This window comes from Caenorhabditis elegans, chromosome III, assembly GCF_000002985.6.
Source record: "Caenorhabditis elegans chromosome III".
NCBI lineage: Eukaryota > Metazoa > Nematoda > Chromadorea > Rhabditida > Rhabditidae > Caenorhabditis > Caenorhabditis elegans.
In genome coordinates, this window is record NC_003281.10 from 12,967,596 (window position 1) to 12,987,624 (window position 20,029).

Below are 20,029 nucleotides of genomic sequence, written 5' to 3' on the forward strand. Positions count from 1 at the left end.
AAACTACGAAAAATTAATGAAAATTCCGCAAATACACAAGTTTGAAACTACAGTACTCTTTAAAGGCGCACACCTGTTTGCACAAAACTAAAATTGTCGTGTCGAGACCAAAATCCTAAAATTTTCGTTTGAAAAAAAAAAGAACATAGAACATTAAAAATTTTCGGTCAAAACCGACAAGAGAAGATTGCAAAGAAAAGATATAGAGAAATCGTGAGAGAATTAGAGAAAAATACAAAAAAAAGATAAAGAAAATTGATAAAAAAAAGAAGAAATTTGTGCTGTCGTATTGATACGAACAATTGGTTGTTCAGTGGCAATAAATTGCAAAAATTAAAATTTTTCGAGCATTCGGTCTATTTTATTTGTTATACGCCCTATTCAGGACACAAAAATCGATAAAACAGTGTGGGGTATCCTCTCCATATTGAAAGGTGGGAAGGGGCTGACAAAAGAAATATGCGGGGAACACGGGAAAAGGCACCTAGAAACAAAACATGAGGGTTCATAAATAAAAGCAAAATCTATTTGATAAAACACATCGGAATGGCACAGGAAAATCTACAAAAAAAAAACGTATTCTAGTAATATTTTCATAGAAAAAAAAAGCATCACAAAAAATGAATTTAAGGCTTCGATTGAAGAGTCTCCAACATCGGATAATGCTCCTTGTACTCCGCAACATGAGCATCCAGCTCATCTCTCTGACGGCGAAGTCTGAGTGGAAGCTCATCATAAACATCCTCGAACAAATCATGATAATGCGCCTTCTTCCGCTTCTCAGCTGCGGCGAACTCGGTGAGCACACGCTTCTTCACCTCTTTCTGCCATTCCATCTCCTTCTCCTCATTCCACCATCCACGTTCCGTGATGTACTTCTTGAAGCGAGTGATCGGATGATCCTTGTCTCCCCATGTTTGAACTTCATCGGAAGATCGGTAGGCGGTCGAGTCGTCGGATGTTGAATGATGGCCGAGGCGGTAGGTCATGGCCTCGATGAGCACTGGGCGGTTGGTGAGGGCGACTCGGCGGGCTTCTTTTGTCGCGTTGTAGACGGCGAGAAGGTCGTTTCCATCGACTCTGGAAAAAATTTTGAAATTTTTTGTTATTTTTTAAATTTCCAATTTTATATTTCAAAAATAGCTCATTTTTCCTCTTTTTAGAAGATAATATTAGATTATATAGATAGAATATTCGCAAGTGCCGCACAGAAAAATGGGCGGGGCGTAATTTTGCAACCCTGCGGCACGGTTTTTCCTTTATTTTTGATGATTTTTAAAAAATATATTTAGGTATGCAAACAGATACTGAACAATCGATCCGTGATTTATTTCTTGCAAAAGAAAAAAGCTGCGTCGCACAGAAAAATGGGCGGGGCGTAGTTTTGCAAGTCTGCGGCGCGCCTTAAGATTCGATTTTTTTTTCAATTTTTGGCAAAATTAGTCAATTTTCTGAAAATCTACAATTTTCTCTTCTTTTTCGTAATTTTGTTCCACTTTTTCCCGCGATTTTCTCGTAAAATAAACGGCACGCCGCAGGTTTGCAAAACCTAAGCTCCGCCTCTTTTTCTGTGCGACCACAGAGTTCTGAAAATGCGTATTTCACAACATATTTGACGTGATAACATATGTTGTGCAATACGCATTTTCAGAATTCTGTGATCGCACAGAAAAAGGAGCGGAGCCTCGTTTTCGCAAACCTGCGGCGCACTTTTTTAGGCTGAAATTCTTATTTTGGTGATTTTTTACCGATTAATTGTGGGTTTTTTCTTTAATTTTCGTATATTTTTTTTATATTTTCGAATTTTTGCCAATTTCACGAGAAAATCGCGAAAAAATGGAGGAAAAAAAGGGAAAAACAAGAGAAAATTGTAAAATTTCAGAAATTACAATTTTTTTTGTCAAAAAATGATTCAAAATCAAGCAAAATCAAGCCAAAAACTGCAAATTCTTGCGCTCCGCCTCTTTTTCCGTGCGGTGGCACTGCTTTTCAACGAATCCAGTTCTCTCTACCTAATAGTATGAAGACCATAAGCCGGTCCCTTTCCAGCAATTCCATCTCCTCCATACTGTTCACTAGTCGGCGTAGAAATGGCGTATCCGTTGTTTCTACAGAAGAAAATAATCGGGCATTTGAGAGTGGCGGCGAAGTTGAACGCTGCGTGAGCATCTCCTTCAGAAGCGGCTCCATCTCCGAAATAGACGACTGCGATGCGATTATTATCCTTTTGTTGCTTGAAAGCGTACGCTGAGCCGACGGCTTGTGGAAGTTGAGTGGTCAGTGGAGATGAGATTGTGACAAAGTTTCGCTCTTTTGTTCCGAAATGCATTGGCATTTGGCGGCCTGAAAATGGAATTTTTGGTTTTTGAAAAAATCTTGGAATTCGAAGACCAGCGGCTGCTGGAGCTTTTGTTCAAAAATTTTCAAATTTTTTTTTCGGATTTTTAAAAAATTCCACTCAATTTTTCCTTAAAAATCGATTTTTCTTCGAGTTTTTCATCAGATTTTTCCTTTTTTTTTAAATTTTTTCGTGATTTTTTTTGTAAAAAAGACAAAAAAAAACGACGCCGCACAGAAAAAGAGGCGGGGCGTAATTTTGCAACCCTGCGGCACGATTTTTCGAGACCCGAAGAACTCGGGGGATGTCCAATTGGGGGGATTACCAACTCGGGGGATTGGCCCCGCCCACAGAACCGTGGCTTGCAATACGCCCATTTCTGCAACTGCCGCACGGTTTTAAAAATATTTTTTCTTGTTATTTCTCGCTCTATTAATAAAAATACAGTTTTAAAACCGTGCGGCAGTTGCAGAAATGGGTGTATTGCAAGCCACGGTTCTGTGGGCGGGGCCAATCCCCCGAGTTGGTAATCCCCCCAATTGGACATCCCCCGAGTTCTTCGGGTCTCGATTTTTCCTGGCTTTTTGATGATTTTTTTTCAAATTTTTTGGATAAATCGATTCGTGATTTTTTTGCAAAAAAAGCGCCGCCGCACAAAAAAAGAGGCGTGGCGTAATTTTGCAACCCTGCGGCACGGTTTTTCCTCCTTTTTCAATGGTTTTTTTCAAAATTTTTTTGAGAAATCGATTCGTGATTTTTTTTTGAAAAAAAATAGCGCGGCACAGAAAAAGGGGTGGAGCGTAATTTTTCAACCCTGCGGCACGGTTTTCCTCTTTTTTTGATGATTTTTTTCAAAATTTTTTAGATAAATCGATTCGTGATTTTTTTTTTGCAAAAAAAAGCGCCGCCGCACAGAAAAAGATGCGGAGCGTAATTTTGCAACCCTGCGGCACGGTTTTTCCTCCTTTTTCAATGATTTTTTCCAAAAATTCACAATTTTTCTTATTTTCTTTTTTTAAGTAAAAATGTTACCTAATTCGCACAATCTTATGAGTAGTAAATTGAATAATATTTTCAAGAAATATTGTAAATTTTCGGAGAAAAAAGGAAAAATCAACAAAAAAGAGGAAAAACCGTGCCACGTCGTTGCAAAATTACGCCCCACCTCTTTTTCTGTGCGGCACAGTTTTTTTTTGCAAAATTCGGGAATCGAAGTGAAGAAAAATTGAAAAAAAAACGGAAAAATAGGTTGACTTTCTCCAGAAATATCGATTTTTTAAAAGCAAAATCAAGGTTTTTCTCGGACCTTTTCCCAAGTCATCCGCATTTCCATAGCACTGATTCATGAAATTCTCCATAGTATATCCTCTCCACAGCAGGACCCCGGCTTCACGATATTGTCCATAAATCAGATCCTGTGGCTCGAGAGCGGCGGCACTTCCGACATGATTTCCTTCTTCTCCGAAGCTTGTCATATAAAACGAGATGCGTCCTTGACGCTGCGAATCATACAGGATCCGATCCATAATATTCAGCTGTGTCATCGTTTTGTACATTTTCAGCGAAGTTTGCTCGTCGAAATTTGGGTCCTGCGACTTGTCGATGACGTCACCGACGGCGTTGGTGACTCTGTAGATTGGCAGTGCTGGCGTGTCGTCGGCGTTCACGATTTCTAGTTTTTCAGTGAAAGCGGCCTGAAAAAAGTGAAGTTTAGTATTTTAAATGGGGAAAAAATAGAAAAATAATAAATTAAGAATAAATTACTTTTCTATGGCCCAAATACTTTGAGCTGTACTCGCTGAGCCGGAAAGCGTCTCCTTCAACGGTAGAAGCCATGCTTCTGACGGTTGCCACCCGTCTCGAGGCGTTGAGAAGTGCTCTGTGCATCTGAAGGGAATAAGGAATTAAAATTTTTGAATTAAAAATATTTTTTTGAATTTTTTCAACAAAAAAGATACAATAAAACGTGGCAAATAGTCTATTGAATTTGCCACAAAAAAAATGCAAAAAAATGCAAAAAACCTGTGGAAAAATCACCAGCCACAGAAAAAAGTCCGCAAAATGTCGTCAAATGTGGTGTATTGACGACACTTTGTGTCACTTTTCATGTGTTTCAATCACTTTCAGTGATAAGAGCTGAGAGATATTTGGCGGAAAATCGATAAAAATCAAACAACTAACAATCGGCAGAGTTTGCAACAAAAATCTGAGCCGGTTCTCTTATTCTCTTGAAAAATCTACAGTAACCTAGCAGAAGTTTAGAGGCCTAGGTTTTTTCTTTCGAAAGCTTTCTAATAAATTCATTGACTTTACAATGAAATTGATAAAAAATAAATCGTTATTTCATCGAAAAAACTCTAAAAATCCACAGTACTCCTTAAAGGCGCATACCCGTTTTTATTTCACAAGAACTTGTCGCGGTGAGACCTTTTTGCTCAAAAATCTTTTTAAAAAAACGAACCATTTGATGATTTCCCCAGGGAAAACGCGTGTTTCTTCGGCGAAAGACAGAACAAGAAATTGGATTTTCTAATCTTTTTCCAGAAAACAGGGCGACACGGGAAACTGAATTTAAAAAAATTTAAATTATTGATTTTCTTTAGATTAGAGAAAAAATTAATCATTTCTCGATTTCTATTCATTTCGAACGAAAACAGCAATTTATTATCGGTAAGAACTTTTGAATTTCGACTGAAAATGTGATTTTTTCATTGAAATTCTGCAGATTATAAAACAAAAATATTGCAATTTGTAAGGATTCCCACCCTTTTCACTTCACATTTTACATAAATAAATACTAATTTATTTGCCTTTAAATTCTCTCTGATAATTTACAGAAAGAACGGACGAAATCGGTCGAGGACAACGATTTCTACAGCGAAGGCAATCCGCGAGGAGGAGAAACTCCAGTTCAAACCGCCGCCAAGCTACAGAAGGTCGCCTTGTCGCGCCGAGACCCGTCGTCGTTAAAGGCTGCGCCTTTAACCCGGAATGCCTATATAAGGAGAGGACGACGCTCATTTGTGATCATTTATTAACTCTTTAACCCGTTACTTGTCGTTTTCCCTTTTCTCTCGTTTACTCTGTTTCGACGATGCAATTCGTCTGTTCCCTTTTACTTAATAAACCCTTATAAGATCGATCAGTGTGCGTGAGTGGCAGTTACATCCTATACCTTTATTAATTATGAGCGAAGAAGATGATCACGACGTGGAGACTGCACTGATGGTGAACCTGTAATTACAGGAAGACGGGGACGATTCGAAACATTTTTCTATGGAATTGATGTCTGTTGTTCGTGGATTCCGGTTGGTTGGGACCAGGGCTGGGACTTTTTCGTTTTCGCGTTTTCGTTTTTTCGTTGTTTTCGGGGTTTTGACGAAAACGAATTTTTTCGTTTTCGTTTTCGAAAATGTTCGAAAAACGAAAATAAAACGACTTTATTTAATTCTGGTATTTTTTCCACTTTCTTTCGAAGTTTCGCCGAAATTTTGAAAAATCAATTATTTTCTGCTAAGACTCAGAACTGAAGATAAACTTTAAAAACAAAAAAAGCAACAGTTTTCAGTTTTGGAAAACAATTAAAATACTCTTTTGCGTAACAATAGATTCATTCATTTTAAGACAGGAAGTTTCTTTGTTCTGAGCTCCAATGTTGGGCTATCTTATTGAATGCACCGAATTTGGCTAAAAATTCATTCAAGCAACAAGTAAAACATATTTCCACAGTATCTAATAAATTTTTGATGATTTTTGCTTCAAAAAATGCAAAGTAAACTCAAAATCAGAAATACCACAAAAGAAAAGCGTGAAAAATCCCCGTGATTTTTCAATTTTGGCGTGATAGACCAATCAGCGATTCGCTCCGCCCATTTTTGAACCAATCAGATGGCAGCTCTAATTTTGGAGGGAATTCAAACAAAAATCGCAATTTTTTATTTTTTTTTTGTGGTTTTTTTCTGAATTTCAGACTTTCCATTTTTCAGACCGCATACTTCATCTTCATGATCCTCATCCACTGTTTTCTCAACTTTTTTTCTTTGAAGAATTTCTGGAATGATGAAAAAATATATTTTAAAATGTGACTGTTTCGGATTTCATTCATTTTATTTACTTTGTGTCAATTCTTCTCGCTTTTATGTCAGTTGGGTTTCAAATCATTGGGTTGCTGTATTTTAGTGTGCTGCTGGTTCCGCTGTTCTTGTTCAGTGTAAGCACGTGCTCGCTGGCTGTCTCAAAATTCACGTTTTCTCGCGGACGAGAAAACTTGAGAAATGTGAGAAAATGGCCTAGAAAATCCTGGAAGAGGAGAATTCCTCGTCCACAGCCAAAATAGAGTGTGAAAGAAGAGACGCAGACGGCAAAACGGTTATTCTTGGCGTTTTTCACGTCCAGAGAAAAAAGTAGAATCTGCGTCTCTCACGCCCAATGGATAGCGAGAGTTGGCGCCAACGTGAATTCTCAATGAGGTGCGTTTGCTTCAAAATTATGCAAAAGGACAGCCAGCGACCACGTGTGTAAGTGGGATCACACACACACAAAGAGAATGTGTACTGCGCAACATATCTGACGCGCAAAATATCTCGTGCACGTGGTGTCAGAAAGGCTCATCGCGGTTTGATCTACAAAAAATGCGGGAATTTTTTCCTAGAAAAATTGTGACGTCAGCATACTCTCAACCATGCGAAATCAGATGAGATACCTGCGTCTCTTCTCCCGCATTTTTCGTAGATCAAATCGAAATGGGACTTTCTGACTCCATGTGCTCGTGGTGAAAACTACAGTAATTCTTCAAATGGCTACTGTAGCGCTTTCAATTTTCCTCCACTTCTTCGGCTTTAAAGGAGGGTTTTTCCACGCGTGACGGGACCAGTAGCCATTTAAACAGGATTACTGTAGTTTTCGCTACGAGATATTTTGCTCGTCAAATATGTTGTGCAATACGCGCTCTCAGAATTTTGTCGAATTTTTTATCCAAACTTTTCAATCATAATTTTTTAATATTTTCAGATCCTCGAGCCCATGTCATCTCCAAAACCCGAACCATCGACTGTGACGTCACCGCCTCGTTACAGCTACTGGGAACGAACGTACGGAGGGCTCGGAGATGTCTGTCAATTCACCAACAACTGCAAAAAGTCACTAGGAATTTTTATGGAACTGGGTATGAAATGAAATTGTTGTGAAATGAATTACACGTAGAAAATGGAGATTTCCATGGGAAACAGGGGGGAAAATGAACACTAAATTGCATATATATCTGGGCAAAAAATCTAAAAAATCGAATTTAAAATTAATCTAGATTAAGCTAGTTTCCTTCATTCCTGAGCTGCTGAGCTTTCGAAGAATCCGGCACAATCATCACACTTTTCGGCGTTTTGTCTGCAAAATGGAAGACGTCGAAGATGACCTCGATGACGATGAGCACGATGATCATCCACTCCAGATGGGATGCGTGGCGAAGGGCGATCGTGTTGTCGACCATCTTCACGAGCTCCTCACAGTAGTCGAGCCGCTTGTTGAGGAGACTGGAAACAAAATTTTTAAATGGAAATCGGGACAAAAAATTTGTATTTTTTTTTTTGAAAATTGGAAAACAAATTTTTAATGAAAATTTAAAAAAAAATTGGAAAAAGATTTTTTAACGAAAACTTGTATTAAAAATCTTTTTCTTTTTTTTTTGAAAATTAGGAAATATGACTTTTCTGGAAAATTAAGAAAAAAATTTTTTTAAAGTAAAAATATTGAAACTTATTTCCCGAAAACTAATTTTTTTTTTGAAAATTAAAAAAGTGTTTGTTGAAAATTTTTAAAATTAATTTTGATAATTTCGATTTTCCGGAAAATCGAAAAATTACAGGAATTTGAATTTTGAGATTTTTTAACGCAAAAATACAATTTACCGGTTTCGGCTTTTTTTTTGAAATTTTTCATCGAAACTTTTCAATTTTTTAAGAGAAATTCGAAAAATTACCCAAAATTCAATTTTTTATAAAATTTTGTTCAAGTTGCTGAAAAAATCACTTTTTTTCTAAAAAATAAAAGAAATCAAACTTTTGAAGCTATATTTAAAAAATTCGATCATTTTTTTTTCGAAAAATGAAGAAAATTTAAAAATTTAAAGCTAATTTTCAGATTAATCGATTTTTTTCTCTAAATATCGCAGTTTTTCGTAAAATCGGATTACAAAAATCCGAAATTTCTGTGAATCATGTTCTGGCTCTAGATTTTTCGATTTTTACGTAAAAAAAACCAAAAAATTCTGATATGTATCGAAAAACTCATAAATTTTTCGATTTTTTTTCATGTTTTTAGCAAAAAAACTTCTATCGAATTCAGTGTGCGCCTTTTTTGGAATATATTTTAAAAAAAAAACAAAATTTTTTAAAGGCGCACACTCTTTTTAATTTGAATTTTTTTCGCGATTTTTTCAGATTCCTAACCCTATCCGTCTGTCTAGTGAGAAATGGCGTCCCGTCATCGTATAATATTTCTCCAATTCAGGTCGTTCCCAATAGAAATCCTTATTCAACAGGGTACAATCAAGATTAATCGAGTGTCGAAGAGCTGCGAATTCTCCGGATCTCATGAGAGCCTGCTTCCGGCTCCACGGAATCTTTCCCAGAGTTAGCGATTTTGTAGTGTTGGAGAGTGGCTCCGCAAGATTGTTTAGAAGACTTTCCCAGACTCCGATTTTCACGGAAGCAGCGAATCCCTGACTGAGTGCAAATCGCTCTAAAATTGCTTCGTTCGAGCCGTGGAAGGCGTCCAAATGTTTTCCCGAGAGGTAGAAACGATCTTGACGAATGGTGGATCCTGTAGACCTGGAAATAATAATTTTCTTTTTTAATACTTTTGAGTTTTTCTTAATTTTAAAGTTTCTGCTGGAAAATGTCATTTTATTTTTCTTTTTTTTTTGAGTTAAAAATTGCAAATTTTGCAAAAAAAAAAGAGGAAAAACCATGCCGCAGGGTTGCAAAATGACGCCCCGCCTCTATATCTGTGCGGCGCCGTTTTGTTTTGCAAATTTCGCTTATATTAATAAAAAATTGTAAATTTTTGAATTTTTGTCGAGTTTTTCCTAATTTTGAAGCTTCTATTGGAGAAAATTATCTAAATTTTCTTTTTTGAACAAAAAAAGTGAATTTTGCAACAAAAAAGCAGTGTCGCACAGAAAAAGAGGCGGGGCGTAATTTTGCAACCCTGCGGCACGGTTTTTACTTACTTTCTTTTTTTGAATGAAATGTTATCCAATTTGATTATCATAAGGTTGTGAGGCTAAAACTCAAATTTAAAAAAAAAGAAGTAAAAACCGTGCCACAGGGTTGCGAAATTACGCCCGCCTCTATTTCTGTGCGGCGCCGTTTTTTTTTTGCAAATTTGACGATTTCAAGAGAAAACGTACTGCTCTGAAAATTTATAGAACATTCTATCCTGCTCATCCATCACAATCATCGAGTCATATGGAGCATCTGCGTATCGTTCGAGCTCCCGTAGAATATGCGATCGCTGACTAGAATCAACGTTCCAAAAAACGACAACTCCATCTCGAAACACGAAAATTTCACTGAGTTCGCCTGGATTGATGGTATATTCCAGTTTTTTGACAAAGTGCAAGCTGTCATCCGCGTCCTCGTCGATTGCAGTTATATTATACATTCCATTGAGCTGTGCATCCATGATGACCTCATTGAGGTTCAGTGATTCTGAAAGTGCCATGGCGACGACTGAAGGTTCTCGTAGGGATTTTGGAACAACCGATGAAGCAACTGGGCGTCTCTTCTTCATCTTTCTAACTTGAACCCGTTCCAGATTAATTATCTCTTTGGGCTGGGTCTCGCTCCGCAGAAGTGCTGTGAATGAGAACTGGCGCCTGGCTGGACCCGGCTTTGTAGCTACTAGAGCTCCCCGAAGTATTGATTTGAGCATCTGTATTTTATAATGATTCTTTGTTACCATGTACAAATCTCATTCCAAAAATCCAATATTTACGAAATTTACGTTTTGCACAAATAGCGACATTCAATTAAAATTAACGATTTATTTGCCAACACATGGACTGGAACGAGTGAAGATTACTTCAGCTTCTTCTTGATGCGGAGCTCGCTGGAGTGTCCGCACTTCTTCTTTCTGCAGTTGCTGGCACGTGGTGGGAGACGAGCATAGCACTTTCTGCAGATCTGCTTGTCGCAGTTGTACTTCTGGGCGAGCTGACGGAGAGATGGCTCGATGATTCCTGAATTTAGAAATATTTCTCAATGCCTGAACATTAGAAAAAAACTAACCTCCACGAAGACGGAGCACCAAGTGGAGAGTAGACTCCTTTTGGATGTTGTAGTCGGAGAGAGTACGTCCATCCTCGAGTTGCTTTCCTGAAATTAGAAAATTATATTGGGTGTTTTGCCCGGAAATTAATTCAAGAATATATCAGGTCTGAATAATAACGTACCGGCGAAGATCAATCTTTGCTGATCTGGTGGGATTCCCTCCTTGTCTTGGATCTTGGCCTTGACATTCTCAATGGTATCGGAAGCCTCGACTTCGAGGGTAATAGTCTTACCCGTCAGAGTCTTGACGAAGATTTGCATGACTGAAATTATATAATTTGAAAAGAAACCGAGTAAAATTGTCAGAAAATGACGGCGAGAGCGAAACATTTGGAGGAGAGCGTAGGGGCAAAAATTATTGATTTTTCTTTAGAGACTAGTTTCAAAGGTGACAAAAGACGTTATAGACCGCATAATGTGTGTAACTACCCATTTAGAACAAAGAGGAAAGAATATTTTGCGTTAAAAAGCTGTAAAAATTCAAGAATAGAGAAATTATTTAGCAAAAAAATGAAATTTCATAATAAATTCGTTTTCCAAGCTTAAAATACAACAGAATCTCCACTTTCTATGCTGAACAAGCGTCCAGAACAATATTTTGATTAAATTGAACAGAAATTTGGAAAAATTTCGCAGAGAAACGGCGAAAATCGAGCAAAAAAACGGAAAAAATTTAGGCCCAGCGACACAAATGGAGGATTGCCGTGGTGATGGGTCTCGCCGCGAAATTGAGAGACGGCGAAAGTACGGTAGAGAGCTGCAGGATTTACGGGAAGGGGGAGAAGAATTCGAATATTATTTTTTTGTTTCAAACGTTTTTCGAACGTTTTTTTATTGATTTCTTCGAGTTTTGTTATGAAATTTACAGTTTTATTGATGAAAATTTTGTTTTTTATTGCAGAAAACTTCAAAAAATGCCAGGCGCTGACTACAGTGCTGTAAAAGGTGGTGGATTGAAATTAAAAGCCGGAAAAAAGAATTTGTAAGTGACATATTCAAGTTTAAAGTGTATAAAATCCTCCATTAATTCACTCGTTGCAGATTCAAAGTGGGAAAGGAGAAAAAGAAGAAGAACAAAGACGACAAGGAGAAAATCGATCCAGACACCGTCGAAAATGGTGGTTGGCGCAAAATTGCCGATGAATTCGATATGAAAGGAGGAACCAACGTCGCCATCGAAGTTGCCAGTGGAGCCGGCTCAACGCGAACTTATGTCGCTGCAATGGACAACGGAAAATTCACAATTGGATTTCCACATCCGGAGGGAGAAGGCCCGAATCCTGAGGAAATTTTCGCGCTCGTCAAAACTCCAGACGATAGTAAAATCAGTTTGAAGACAGGATTCGGAAGATATGTTGGAGTGGACAGCGAATATCAATTGGTTGCCATGGCTGAAGCTATTGGATCCCGCGAGCAATTCGTGTTGGTTTTCCAGGAGGGAAAAACCGCGTTCCAAGCCGTCTCCTCACCACTTTTCCTCTCTACAGTTCCAAATAAAGAGGGGCATATTTATGTGGCTAGTAGAACCGCTACGGAGAATGAAATGGTTAATGTAAGTGCTAATTTAGATATAAATAGATAAAATCCGATTAAATTCAATTTCCAGATCCGTACAGACGCTATACAAGAAGGCCCAGTCGATTGGAGATCTGTGGAAGACCGCAAAAACGCTCGGGAGTGTGAGACGGCCTACGTGAAGATGTATCAGCACTCGAAGGTTGATCTCAAGAACCGACATATTGCGATTGACGTGAAGGACAAGAAAGGAGTTAAGAAAGCGCAGGCCGACGGAAGTGCACACGAGCTGCTGCTGGACAGACGGATGAAAATGAAATCTGATCGATATTGTTAATAATCTTCACTTGTATTTGTTCTGTAAAATTCAATAAATTCTCTAATAATTATTCTTTTACTTTCTTTTTTTGTTTAAGGATGGAGTATCGTCAATGGGGAAATTGCTTTAAAATACTCTTATAAGAGCTCTTATAGGGCCACCAAAAATCTCAGTTTTCACTATTTGAATTACCGCCAATTAAGTTTGTTCGACGGGGCGCGCTTGCATTATTTTTAAAATTTAATCTTATTTATTCTCGTTATTTGACTGATTTCCTTTATTACTTGTGTATTTTTATTGGAAAAAGAGAGAAAAATGCAAGATAAATGAAAATTGTTCATTAAAACATCACTGAAAATGCGTAAAACTATAAAATTATGAGTTCCGACGACAACAAGTCTGAAATTAGCATTTTTCACACAAGTTTTACCAATTTTCAGTGATTTTTTAATGAACGATTTGCATTTTTCTCTCTTTTTTTAGATAAAAATACACAAATAATGAAGGAAATCAGTCAAATAACGAGAATAAATAAAAATTAATTAACTAAAATAATGCAAGCGCGCTCCATCGAACAAATCCAATTGGCGGAAATTCAAATAGGAATTAGGGGGAAAACTGAGATTTTTCTAATTTTCAAAAAATCATATAAAATCTAGAACATTTTTTTGATTTTTTTTTTAATCATGATATTCGGTCATTGTGACCCAATTTTGTGACTTTTTGTGACGTTTCAAAGCAATTTTCCCACTGAATTCAGCTTCAGCTCGCTTTTTCAAAGTTTTCTCTTCCGAGACGAGATTAATGAAGGCCATATGCCGTCCTTGGATGGCATGCAAGCTTCAAGTACTTCCCCTCCACTCTTTTCCTTGAAATCGTACCTTCCTTTCGCCTATACTCCATATGGAAATCCGGTTCCACTGTCAATTCACCGGATGTTGTTGTATAAAAGAGGAGGCATATGAACTGTAGTTTACCAAATTCTGCCGAAAAAAAAAATGGCAAAGTCTACTACAATTTTTCTAGTATTAGTTGCCGGTGCAGTGGTTACCGAGGCTGTGAGTATTTGGAAATTAAAAAAAAATAGGTCTCGAAAATATGATTTTTAGATTTTTAAAAGGTATTTTGAAGCTGAAATTGCAATTTTTCAACTAAAATTACGATTTGCCAGGTCTCGCAAAGAACGATATATATTTATATATTTTTGAACAAAAACGGTGTGCGCTTTTAAGAATTACAGTAGCCTATTTTTATATTTTTAAATTTATTTTAAAGCTGAAATTGCAATTTTTCAACTAAAACTACGATTCCGGGTCTCGTACAGAGCGACATTTAATTTATTTTTTGAACAGAAAGGTGTGCGCCTTTAAGAATTACAGTAACCCATTTTCTTTTTTTTTTCTTAAAAAATCTTTTTCTGTTGAAAAACTACACTGAAATATTACGGGAACACAAAATTCTTAAAATTCTTCTTGCACAACATATTTGACGCGCGAAATATTTCGTAGCAAAAACTACAGTAATTTCTTAAATGACTACTGTAGCGCTTGTGTCGATTTACGGGCTCGATTTTTTAAAATTAATTAATATTTGAAATCGCAGCATTATTTTCTCATTTTTAGCTTAATTTTAATATTTTATCGATAAAAAATAATATTTTAATCCACCCGAGCCTGTATATCGACACAAGCGCTACAGTAGTCATTTAAAAAATTACTGTAGTTTTCGCTACGAGACATTTTGCGCGTCAAATGTGTTGTGCAATACGCAAAAATTGAATTTCGTGTTCCCGTGATACACGAAAATTCCCTAAAATCCAGAGAAAATTTTGGAAAATCGAAGAAAACTTGGAAATTGGTTACTAGTTTTTTTAAAGGCGCACACAATTTTTCGCGCCAAATTTTTTGAAAAACTTATGCTCCTGGCGAGATTGAGTGTGCCACGAAACATTTCCACATCAAAAAAAAATCGATTTCTTCAACAAAAAAAAATCTCTGGTGGGTATCACAATTTCGCGAAATTCTGGCACGCGCTATTTTGGGTCTCGTCACGATCTCAGTCATAGTGACTGCTACAGGCGCCAAATTGTACAGAAATGTTCATTTTGGATAGAAAAGAAAATATAACAGATTTTGCAAATATTATACATTTGCGTTAAAAATTTCTGAAACTCTTTTCAGTGCTTATCATCCGGAGTGTGTGGCTCATCATACTGTGCTGCTCCGCCGGCAGTCTCATGCTCTCCATCGTCATGTCAACCCGGCTACTCTTGTGGACAGTACGGTTGTGCGAGGAACCGCGCCAGAAGTGCAGTGACACAAAAAGTCGAGGGAATCTTTATCGATGACTCTGGAAATTCCAAGGAAAATTCGAGAGAAGTTGGTGGTCCAGTGGGATTACCGAAGCTGAAGGTACGATAAGAAGGGTGACATTTTGGGTCTCACCACGATCAGTTGAAAAAATTTTAGGGTCAGAAAAACAACATCTTCGGAATTCGCCGCGAGTCTTCTCGTGGATCCTCTGAGGTTCCCCAGCCAACAGCCGTGAATTACGAGAACTCCACATTGCTACAGTATACCGTAAGTTTTTTTTTGATCTACTAAATGTACGGTAATCAATCATATGTTAATTTTGCAAAAAGCATCTCCGCACAGGAATAGAGGCGGGGCGTAGTTTTCAAATCTGCGGCACGGTTTTTTCCTCTTTTTGATTTTTTTTTCACATGATTTTTTCAATAAAGTTTCGGTTTTATTACGGGAACACAAAATTCTGAGAATGCGTATTGCGCAACATATTTGACGAGCAAAATATATCGTAGCGAAAACTACAGTAATTCTTCAAATGGCTACTGTAGCGCTTGTGTCGATTTACGGGCTTATCAATCGACAAAATATATATTTTTAAATGGCAAAAACTTTAAAAAAAAACTAAAAAAATGGAATATCGATGCTACTATTCGAAAATCGAGACCCCGTAAATTGACACAAGCACTACCGTAATCATTCAAAGAGTTATTGTAGTTTTCGCTACGAAATTGCGCGTCAAATATTCTGCGCAGTACGCATTCTCAGAATTTTGTGTTCTCGTAATACTCGTTTCATTAAAAAAAAGGTAAATGCTATCCAATTTTTTATCATTAGTTTGTGAGGATATGTCATGTTTCACAAACTAATGAGAGTTAAATTGGATAAAATTTTCCTTTAAGAAAATAATAAAAAAGAAAAACCGAAAGCGTTCTACTGGAGTATCGACTCCCGCAATTTTCGGAGATCAAAAGTTCAGGCTAAAAAATTCTGCTCCTGAAGCTTAATCATACGTTGACCCACTTGTACTTCTTTATAAAAAATCACAGTCTTGTACCTATTCCTGAACTTTTGTACCGTTCCACCACTTCAACTTCTTCCCCCTCCTCCTCCTAGTTTACCCGAATTTCCGGGATATTGCGCAACTACTGCATATCCGGTTGTATAATTACCCTCCCCCTGGGGGCGTCTTTTGATGTTTCAAAGTTTTCCTTTCACTTTCCACCCATATATATATATTTTATATATTTATTACAGAATCCCAACTTCATCTTCCGACAATGTTGCGAACAACGGGGACTTCCAGACGCTTGTCTCAATAAGTGTCATTTCAATACCTATACGAAAGATGCGGTAAAACTTATTAGTAGATCATTTTGAAAAACAATATATTTCAGCTCCAAGGAATGTACTTCAAAACCGACGGTTGTCCACTGGAGGCCGCCGCTGATATGCACTTTTGCGCGGCTCAGGGTAGAGATCATACACAGTGTTGTGTTCGAAATGGTGTTACTACTACGCTGGCCGGGCAAAAATGTTTGACTTTTTGTGATCAGAGACCTGATAGGTAAGTAAGCTTCTAGTTAACCTCTAATGAAGCTTAAGGGGCCAAAATATAGGCGATGAAAATTGTGTTATCACTGAGTCCCCCATGTAGGTACAAAAAATTTATCTTGACTAAATCACGTAGTAACAAGGAATCAACAATGAAAACTACAAAGAAACTGCGGTTGTAGATCATTTAACAATTCCTAGGAACAGTATTCTATATAATTTTTATCTTTTTCAGAGTAACAAAACTTGATTATTCCTACGTGCCATGCTACGATCGCTTTGAAAACATGAAGCAATGCTTCTACAATGAGATCAAGCAACGGGCCGAGCAACAATTTGGAGCATCCCGACGAAAATAACCAAAAAAGATTTGCTTATATGTATTTTAAGTTATTCATATTCAATTTATCAACTACCCCTTGACATTACCGTGTCTTTCTTTCATTTCATCAGATAAAAAACTAGAATTCAACTGGTACTGGTTCTGAAGGCCTTTTCCGGCCTAAACTTGGCCCAAACCGAGGCCCAAAAACTACATTTTCCCTTTTACAAAAATTTATTCTCTAGAAATCTCAAAAAATAAGGTTCTTCAATGCTTTCTCTTCCTCTTGTTCTTCATCTTTGGCTTAACGCTCAACTCGGCCACCTTCTTCACGTAGGTGTAGGCCATGTACGAAGCTACGTAGGCGGCAATACTGGTTGCAACAAGGACACTTCCGGTTCCAAGCTCGGCAGCAAACACTCTCTTCCTGAAATTTTGATGTTTGAATGTTGAAAAAGCTGGTGGAGAATCTCTCACTTCAACTCCTCCTCATCCTTTTCTGCCTGTGTTTTTTTATTGCTCGAACTCTTCAGTGGTTGTGCTTCAGGAGTTCCATCCTTTTCGCCAGAAGTTCCGTTTTCGTGGACCGGATCGACGGTTTCTGAAAGATAGATTTTGAAACTGGTCAAGAGAATAATTGGTACCATTTTTGGGTGGAGTCACTGGTGGCTTTGGTTCTGGCTCTGGTTCAGGTGATGGTGATGGTGGCGGTGGTGGCTGTGGATTAAGAGGCGAAGCCTCGGTGACTGAAAGAATTGTTGAAAAATGAGCTTCCAATAGTATCAGAAGTCGTGAACTTCTGCCCACTTACCAGGATCCACTGGGGCATCTGTTGTCTGCTGAGGCAGTGCTGTAGATTGCGATTCGTTCGGACCATCCGTGACTGGTTCTGGCGTTGACTTTGGCTCTGGCTCTGGCTCTGGTGATGGTGGTGATGGTGGCTGTGGATTTGGAACTTCGGTAGCTGAAAATTATTTAAAAATGAGCTGGAATGTTTTCCAAAAATTTCAGAACACACCAGGCTCCTCTGGGGCATCTGTTGTCTCGTCAGGCAATGCTGTTGAAGCTGTTGATAGTGGTTCTTCCGAAGTTGCTGGATCAACGATCACAACAGGCGGATTTGTCTGCACAACCGGATCAGAAGTCGTCGTACTTGGATCTTTCGCAGTTGCTGGTCCAGAGATCACAACAGGCGGATTTGGCGGCATAACCTGAGCAACGGTAGTGTCATTTGGTTCTTCCGAAGTTGCTGGATCAACGATCACAACAGGCGGATTTGGCGGCATAACCTGAGCAACGGTAGTGTCATTTGGTTCTTCCGAAGTTGCTGGATCAACGATCACAACAGGCGGATTTGGCGGCATAACCTGAGCAACGGTAGTGTTGTTTGGTTCTTCCGAAGTTGCTGGTCCAGAGATCACAACAGGCGGATTTGGCGGCATAACCGGAGCAACAGTAGTGTCATTTGGTTCTTCCGAAGTTGCTGGATCAACGATCACAACAGGCGGATTTGGCGGCATAACCTGAGCAACGGTAGTGTTGTTTGGTTCTTCCGAAGTTGCTGGTCCAGAGATCACAACAGGCGGATTTGGCGGCATAATCGGAGCAGCAGTAGTGTCATTTGGTTCTTCCGAAGTTGCTGGTCCAGAGATCACAACAGGCGGATTTGGCGGCATAACCGGAGCAGCAGTAGTGTCATTTGGTTCTTGCGAAGTTGCTGGATCAACGAACACAACAGGCAGATCTGTAGGCACAGTCGGAGCAGCAGTAGTGTTGTTTGGTTCTTCCGAAGTTGCTGGTCCAGAGATCCCAACAGGCGGATTTGGCGGCATAACCGGAGCAGCAGTAGTGTCATTTGGTTCTTCCGAAGTTGCTAGTACAGGGACCACAACAGGCGGATTTGTCAGCACAACCGGATCAGCAGTCGTATTCGATTCCTTCATGGTTGCTGGCTTAGGGTCTCCACCATCGAGATTCAGAGGTTCATCTGCAGCAGGTGTAGTCGTACTTGTCTTGTTCGTAAATGAAGATGTACCGTTATCATCATCAGGGTTCAGACTCCCATCTGAAGCTGGAGTAGTCGTACTTGTCTTCTCCGTCGATGAAGAATTATCGCCTTTATCATTCGGAATTAGAAGTCCATTAGAATCAGGTGCAGTCGTACTGGTCTTGTTCGCAGATGAAGATTTCCCGTCGTCATCACCCACATTTGGAAGTCCATCTGTAATATGAATAGTATTATTCATCCTATCCGTGAATAAAAATTTACCGTCGTCATCATCAGGGTTCAGACTCCCATTTGGAGATGCAGTAGTCGTATTTGTCCCTTCTGTGGATAAAGGCTTTCCGTCTCCATTTGCAAGTCCATCTTGATCAGTAGTAGTCGTACTAGGATCCTTCGCTGTTACTGGCTTAGGATCTCCACCATCAGAACTAGTCGTACTGTTTCTATCCGTCAATAACGATTTCCCGTCTCCATCATCAGGGTTCAGACTCCCATTTGAATCAGCTGTAGTTGTGTTTGCCTTGTTCATCGATCCGTCTCCAGCCGGATCTGATTGTGTTCCGTTGCTTGGAACACCTGCATTGGGAGATGGATCAGCATCATCTGAAAAAAGTTCGTATTGATGGATTTTTGTTGTCACAGAAATCTTCACAACGTACCATCTTGTCCAGCTCCAGTACCATCATCATTACCATCACCAACTCCATTACCATCATCGTTGGACCACAGCTCATATCTTTTGACTCGACCAACTGAATCTGGATAGCGTTCTGAAACAAGTAAAGTTATAGTTATGTAATAGCACGGCGGACTACACGTGGCAAACCGAGCCGCGACGCGACACGCAACGCGACACGCAACGCGATACGCAACGCAATACGCGACGTGATACGCGACGCGACACGCAACGCAATACGCGACGCAATACGCAACGCGACACGCGACGCAACACGCAACGCGATACGCACCGCGACACGCAACGAGATACGCCCCGCTTGTCAATACTGCGAGCTCCCGGATGGAGAAAGAAACATACCGTAAACCTCTCGTTGACCAACCGCTTGATGAAGGAAGAACGTTATCAATAACAATTGACAAAGACGGAATGATCTCATAACGACACGAAGAATGCGAGATCACTTGAAATTTCTGAAAAAGAGAATAAAAATCGATAGATTTTTTCGATTTCCCCCCGAGAAACACTCACCTTTGAAGATTTGGTTGATTCCGCAAAGTTCGAATGTGAGCAATAAAATTTTTGAATATTGATTTTCGGTAATTCCAACAACTAAAAAACCACGTGTTCAAATAAACTTTGAAAGCTCACGTTTTCAAATTTTTAATTA

At 38.8% G+C, this 20,029-nt stretch overlaps 6 protein-coding genes and 1 non-coding gene across 9 annotated transcripts; 2 read left to right on the plus strand and 5 right to left on the minus strand.

Annotated features, from left to right (window-relative positions):
• Positions 1-341: 341 nt before the first annotated feature.
• On the minus strand, positions 342-4,903 carry bckd-1A (the record flags this gene model as incomplete). 2 transcript variants are annotated; one of them, NM_001038287.6, is made up of 5 exons in its annotated part: positions 342-1,080; positions 2,013-2,343; positions 3,645-4,032; positions 4,103-4,225; positions 4,800-4,903. In NM_001038287.6, 4 exons carry the CDS (start codon positions 4,223-4,225, stop codon positions 627-629), a joined length of 1,296 nt encoding a protein of 431 aa, NP_001033376.1. The 2 variants fall into 2 exon arrangements, with proteins under 2 accessions (NP_001033376.1, NP_001033377.1); NM_001038288.6 differs by having other exon boundaries at positions 627-1,080; positions 4,800-4,802.
• Positions 4,904-7,476: 2,573 nt separating this feature from the next.
• ZK1010.2 (DUF155 domain-containing protein) lies at positions 7,477-10,267 on the minus strand (the record flags this gene model as incomplete). The annotated part of the gene is made up of 3 exons (NM_067293.9): positions 7,477-7,866; positions 8,782-9,162; positions 9,744-10,267. 3 exons carry the CDS (start codon positions 10,265-10,267, stop codon positions 7,647-7,649), a joined length of 1,125 nt encoding a protein of 374 aa, NP_499694.2. The 3' UTR covers positions 7,477-7,646.
• Positions 10,268-10,367: 100 nt separating this feature from the next.
• ubq-2 (Ubiquitin) lies at positions 10,368-10,928 on the minus strand. Its single transcript, NM_067294.6, has 3 exons — positions 10,788-10,928; positions 10,624-10,710; positions 10,368-10,574 (listed from the first exon to the last, which is right to left on the minus strand). Exons 1-3 carry the CDS (start codon positions 10,924-10,926, stop codon positions 10,414-10,416), a joined length of 387 nt encoding a protein of 128 aa, NP_499695.1. The 5' UTR covers positions 10,927-10,928; the 3' UTR covers positions 10,368-10,413.
• Positions 10,929-11,566: 638 nt separating this feature from the next.
• Positions 11,567-12,568, plus strand: frg-1 (Protein FRG1 homolog). The gene is made up of 3 exons (NM_067295.8): positions 11,567-11,647; positions 11,707-12,217; positions 12,272-12,568. The coding sequence occupies exons 1-3, from the start codon at positions 11,580-11,582 to the stop codon at positions 12,515-12,517; spliced, it is 825 nt and encodes a 274-aa protein (NP_499696.2). The 5' UTR covers positions 11,567-11,579; the 3' UTR covers positions 12,518-12,568.
• A 906-nt stretch (positions 12,569-13,474) lies between these two features.
• Positions 13,475-16,828, plus strand: dbd-14 (DB domain-containing protein; the record flags this gene model as incomplete). Of its 2 annotated transcripts, NM_001268254.2 has the most annotated exons (6): positions 13,475-13,557; positions 14,680-14,910; positions 14,968-15,078; positions 16,060-16,155; positions 16,200-16,369; positions 16,592-16,828. In NM_001268254.2, 6 exons carry the CDS (start codon positions 13,498-13,500, stop codon positions 16,713-16,715), a joined length of 792 nt encoding a protein of 263 aa, NP_001255183.1. The 2 variants fall into 2 exon arrangements, with proteins under 2 accessions (NP_001255183.1, NP_001255184.1); NM_001268255.1 differs by lacking the exons at positions 13,475-13,557; positions 14,680-14,910; positions 14,968-15,078; positions 16,060-16,155 and having other exon boundaries at positions 16,209-16,369; positions 16,592-16,715.
• On the minus strand, positions 16,057-16,159 carry ZK1010.11. The gene has a single exon (NR_052816.1). It is a non-coding gene; the product is annotated as an Unclassified non-coding RNA ZK1010.11 (non-coding RNA).
• A 69-nt stretch (positions 16,829-16,897) lies between the features above and the next one.
• On the minus strand, positions 16,898-19,923 carry ZK1010.5 (Proteoglycan 4-like). Its single transcript, NM_067297.5, has 9 exons — positions 19,891-19,923; positions 19,720-19,832; positions 19,343-19,453; positions 18,948-19,286; positions 17,697-18,899; positions 17,490-17,642; positions 17,323-17,424; positions 17,156-17,279; positions 16,898-17,105 (listed from the first exon to the last, which is right to left on the minus strand). The coding sequence occupies exons 2-9, from the start codon at positions 19,796-19,798 to the stop codon at positions 16,946-16,948; spliced, it is 2,271 nt and encodes a 756-aa protein (NP_499698.1). The 5' UTR covers positions 19,799-19,832; positions 19,891-19,923; the 3' UTR covers positions 16,898-16,945.
• Between the last annotated feature and the right edge of the window lie 106 nt (positions 19,924-20,029).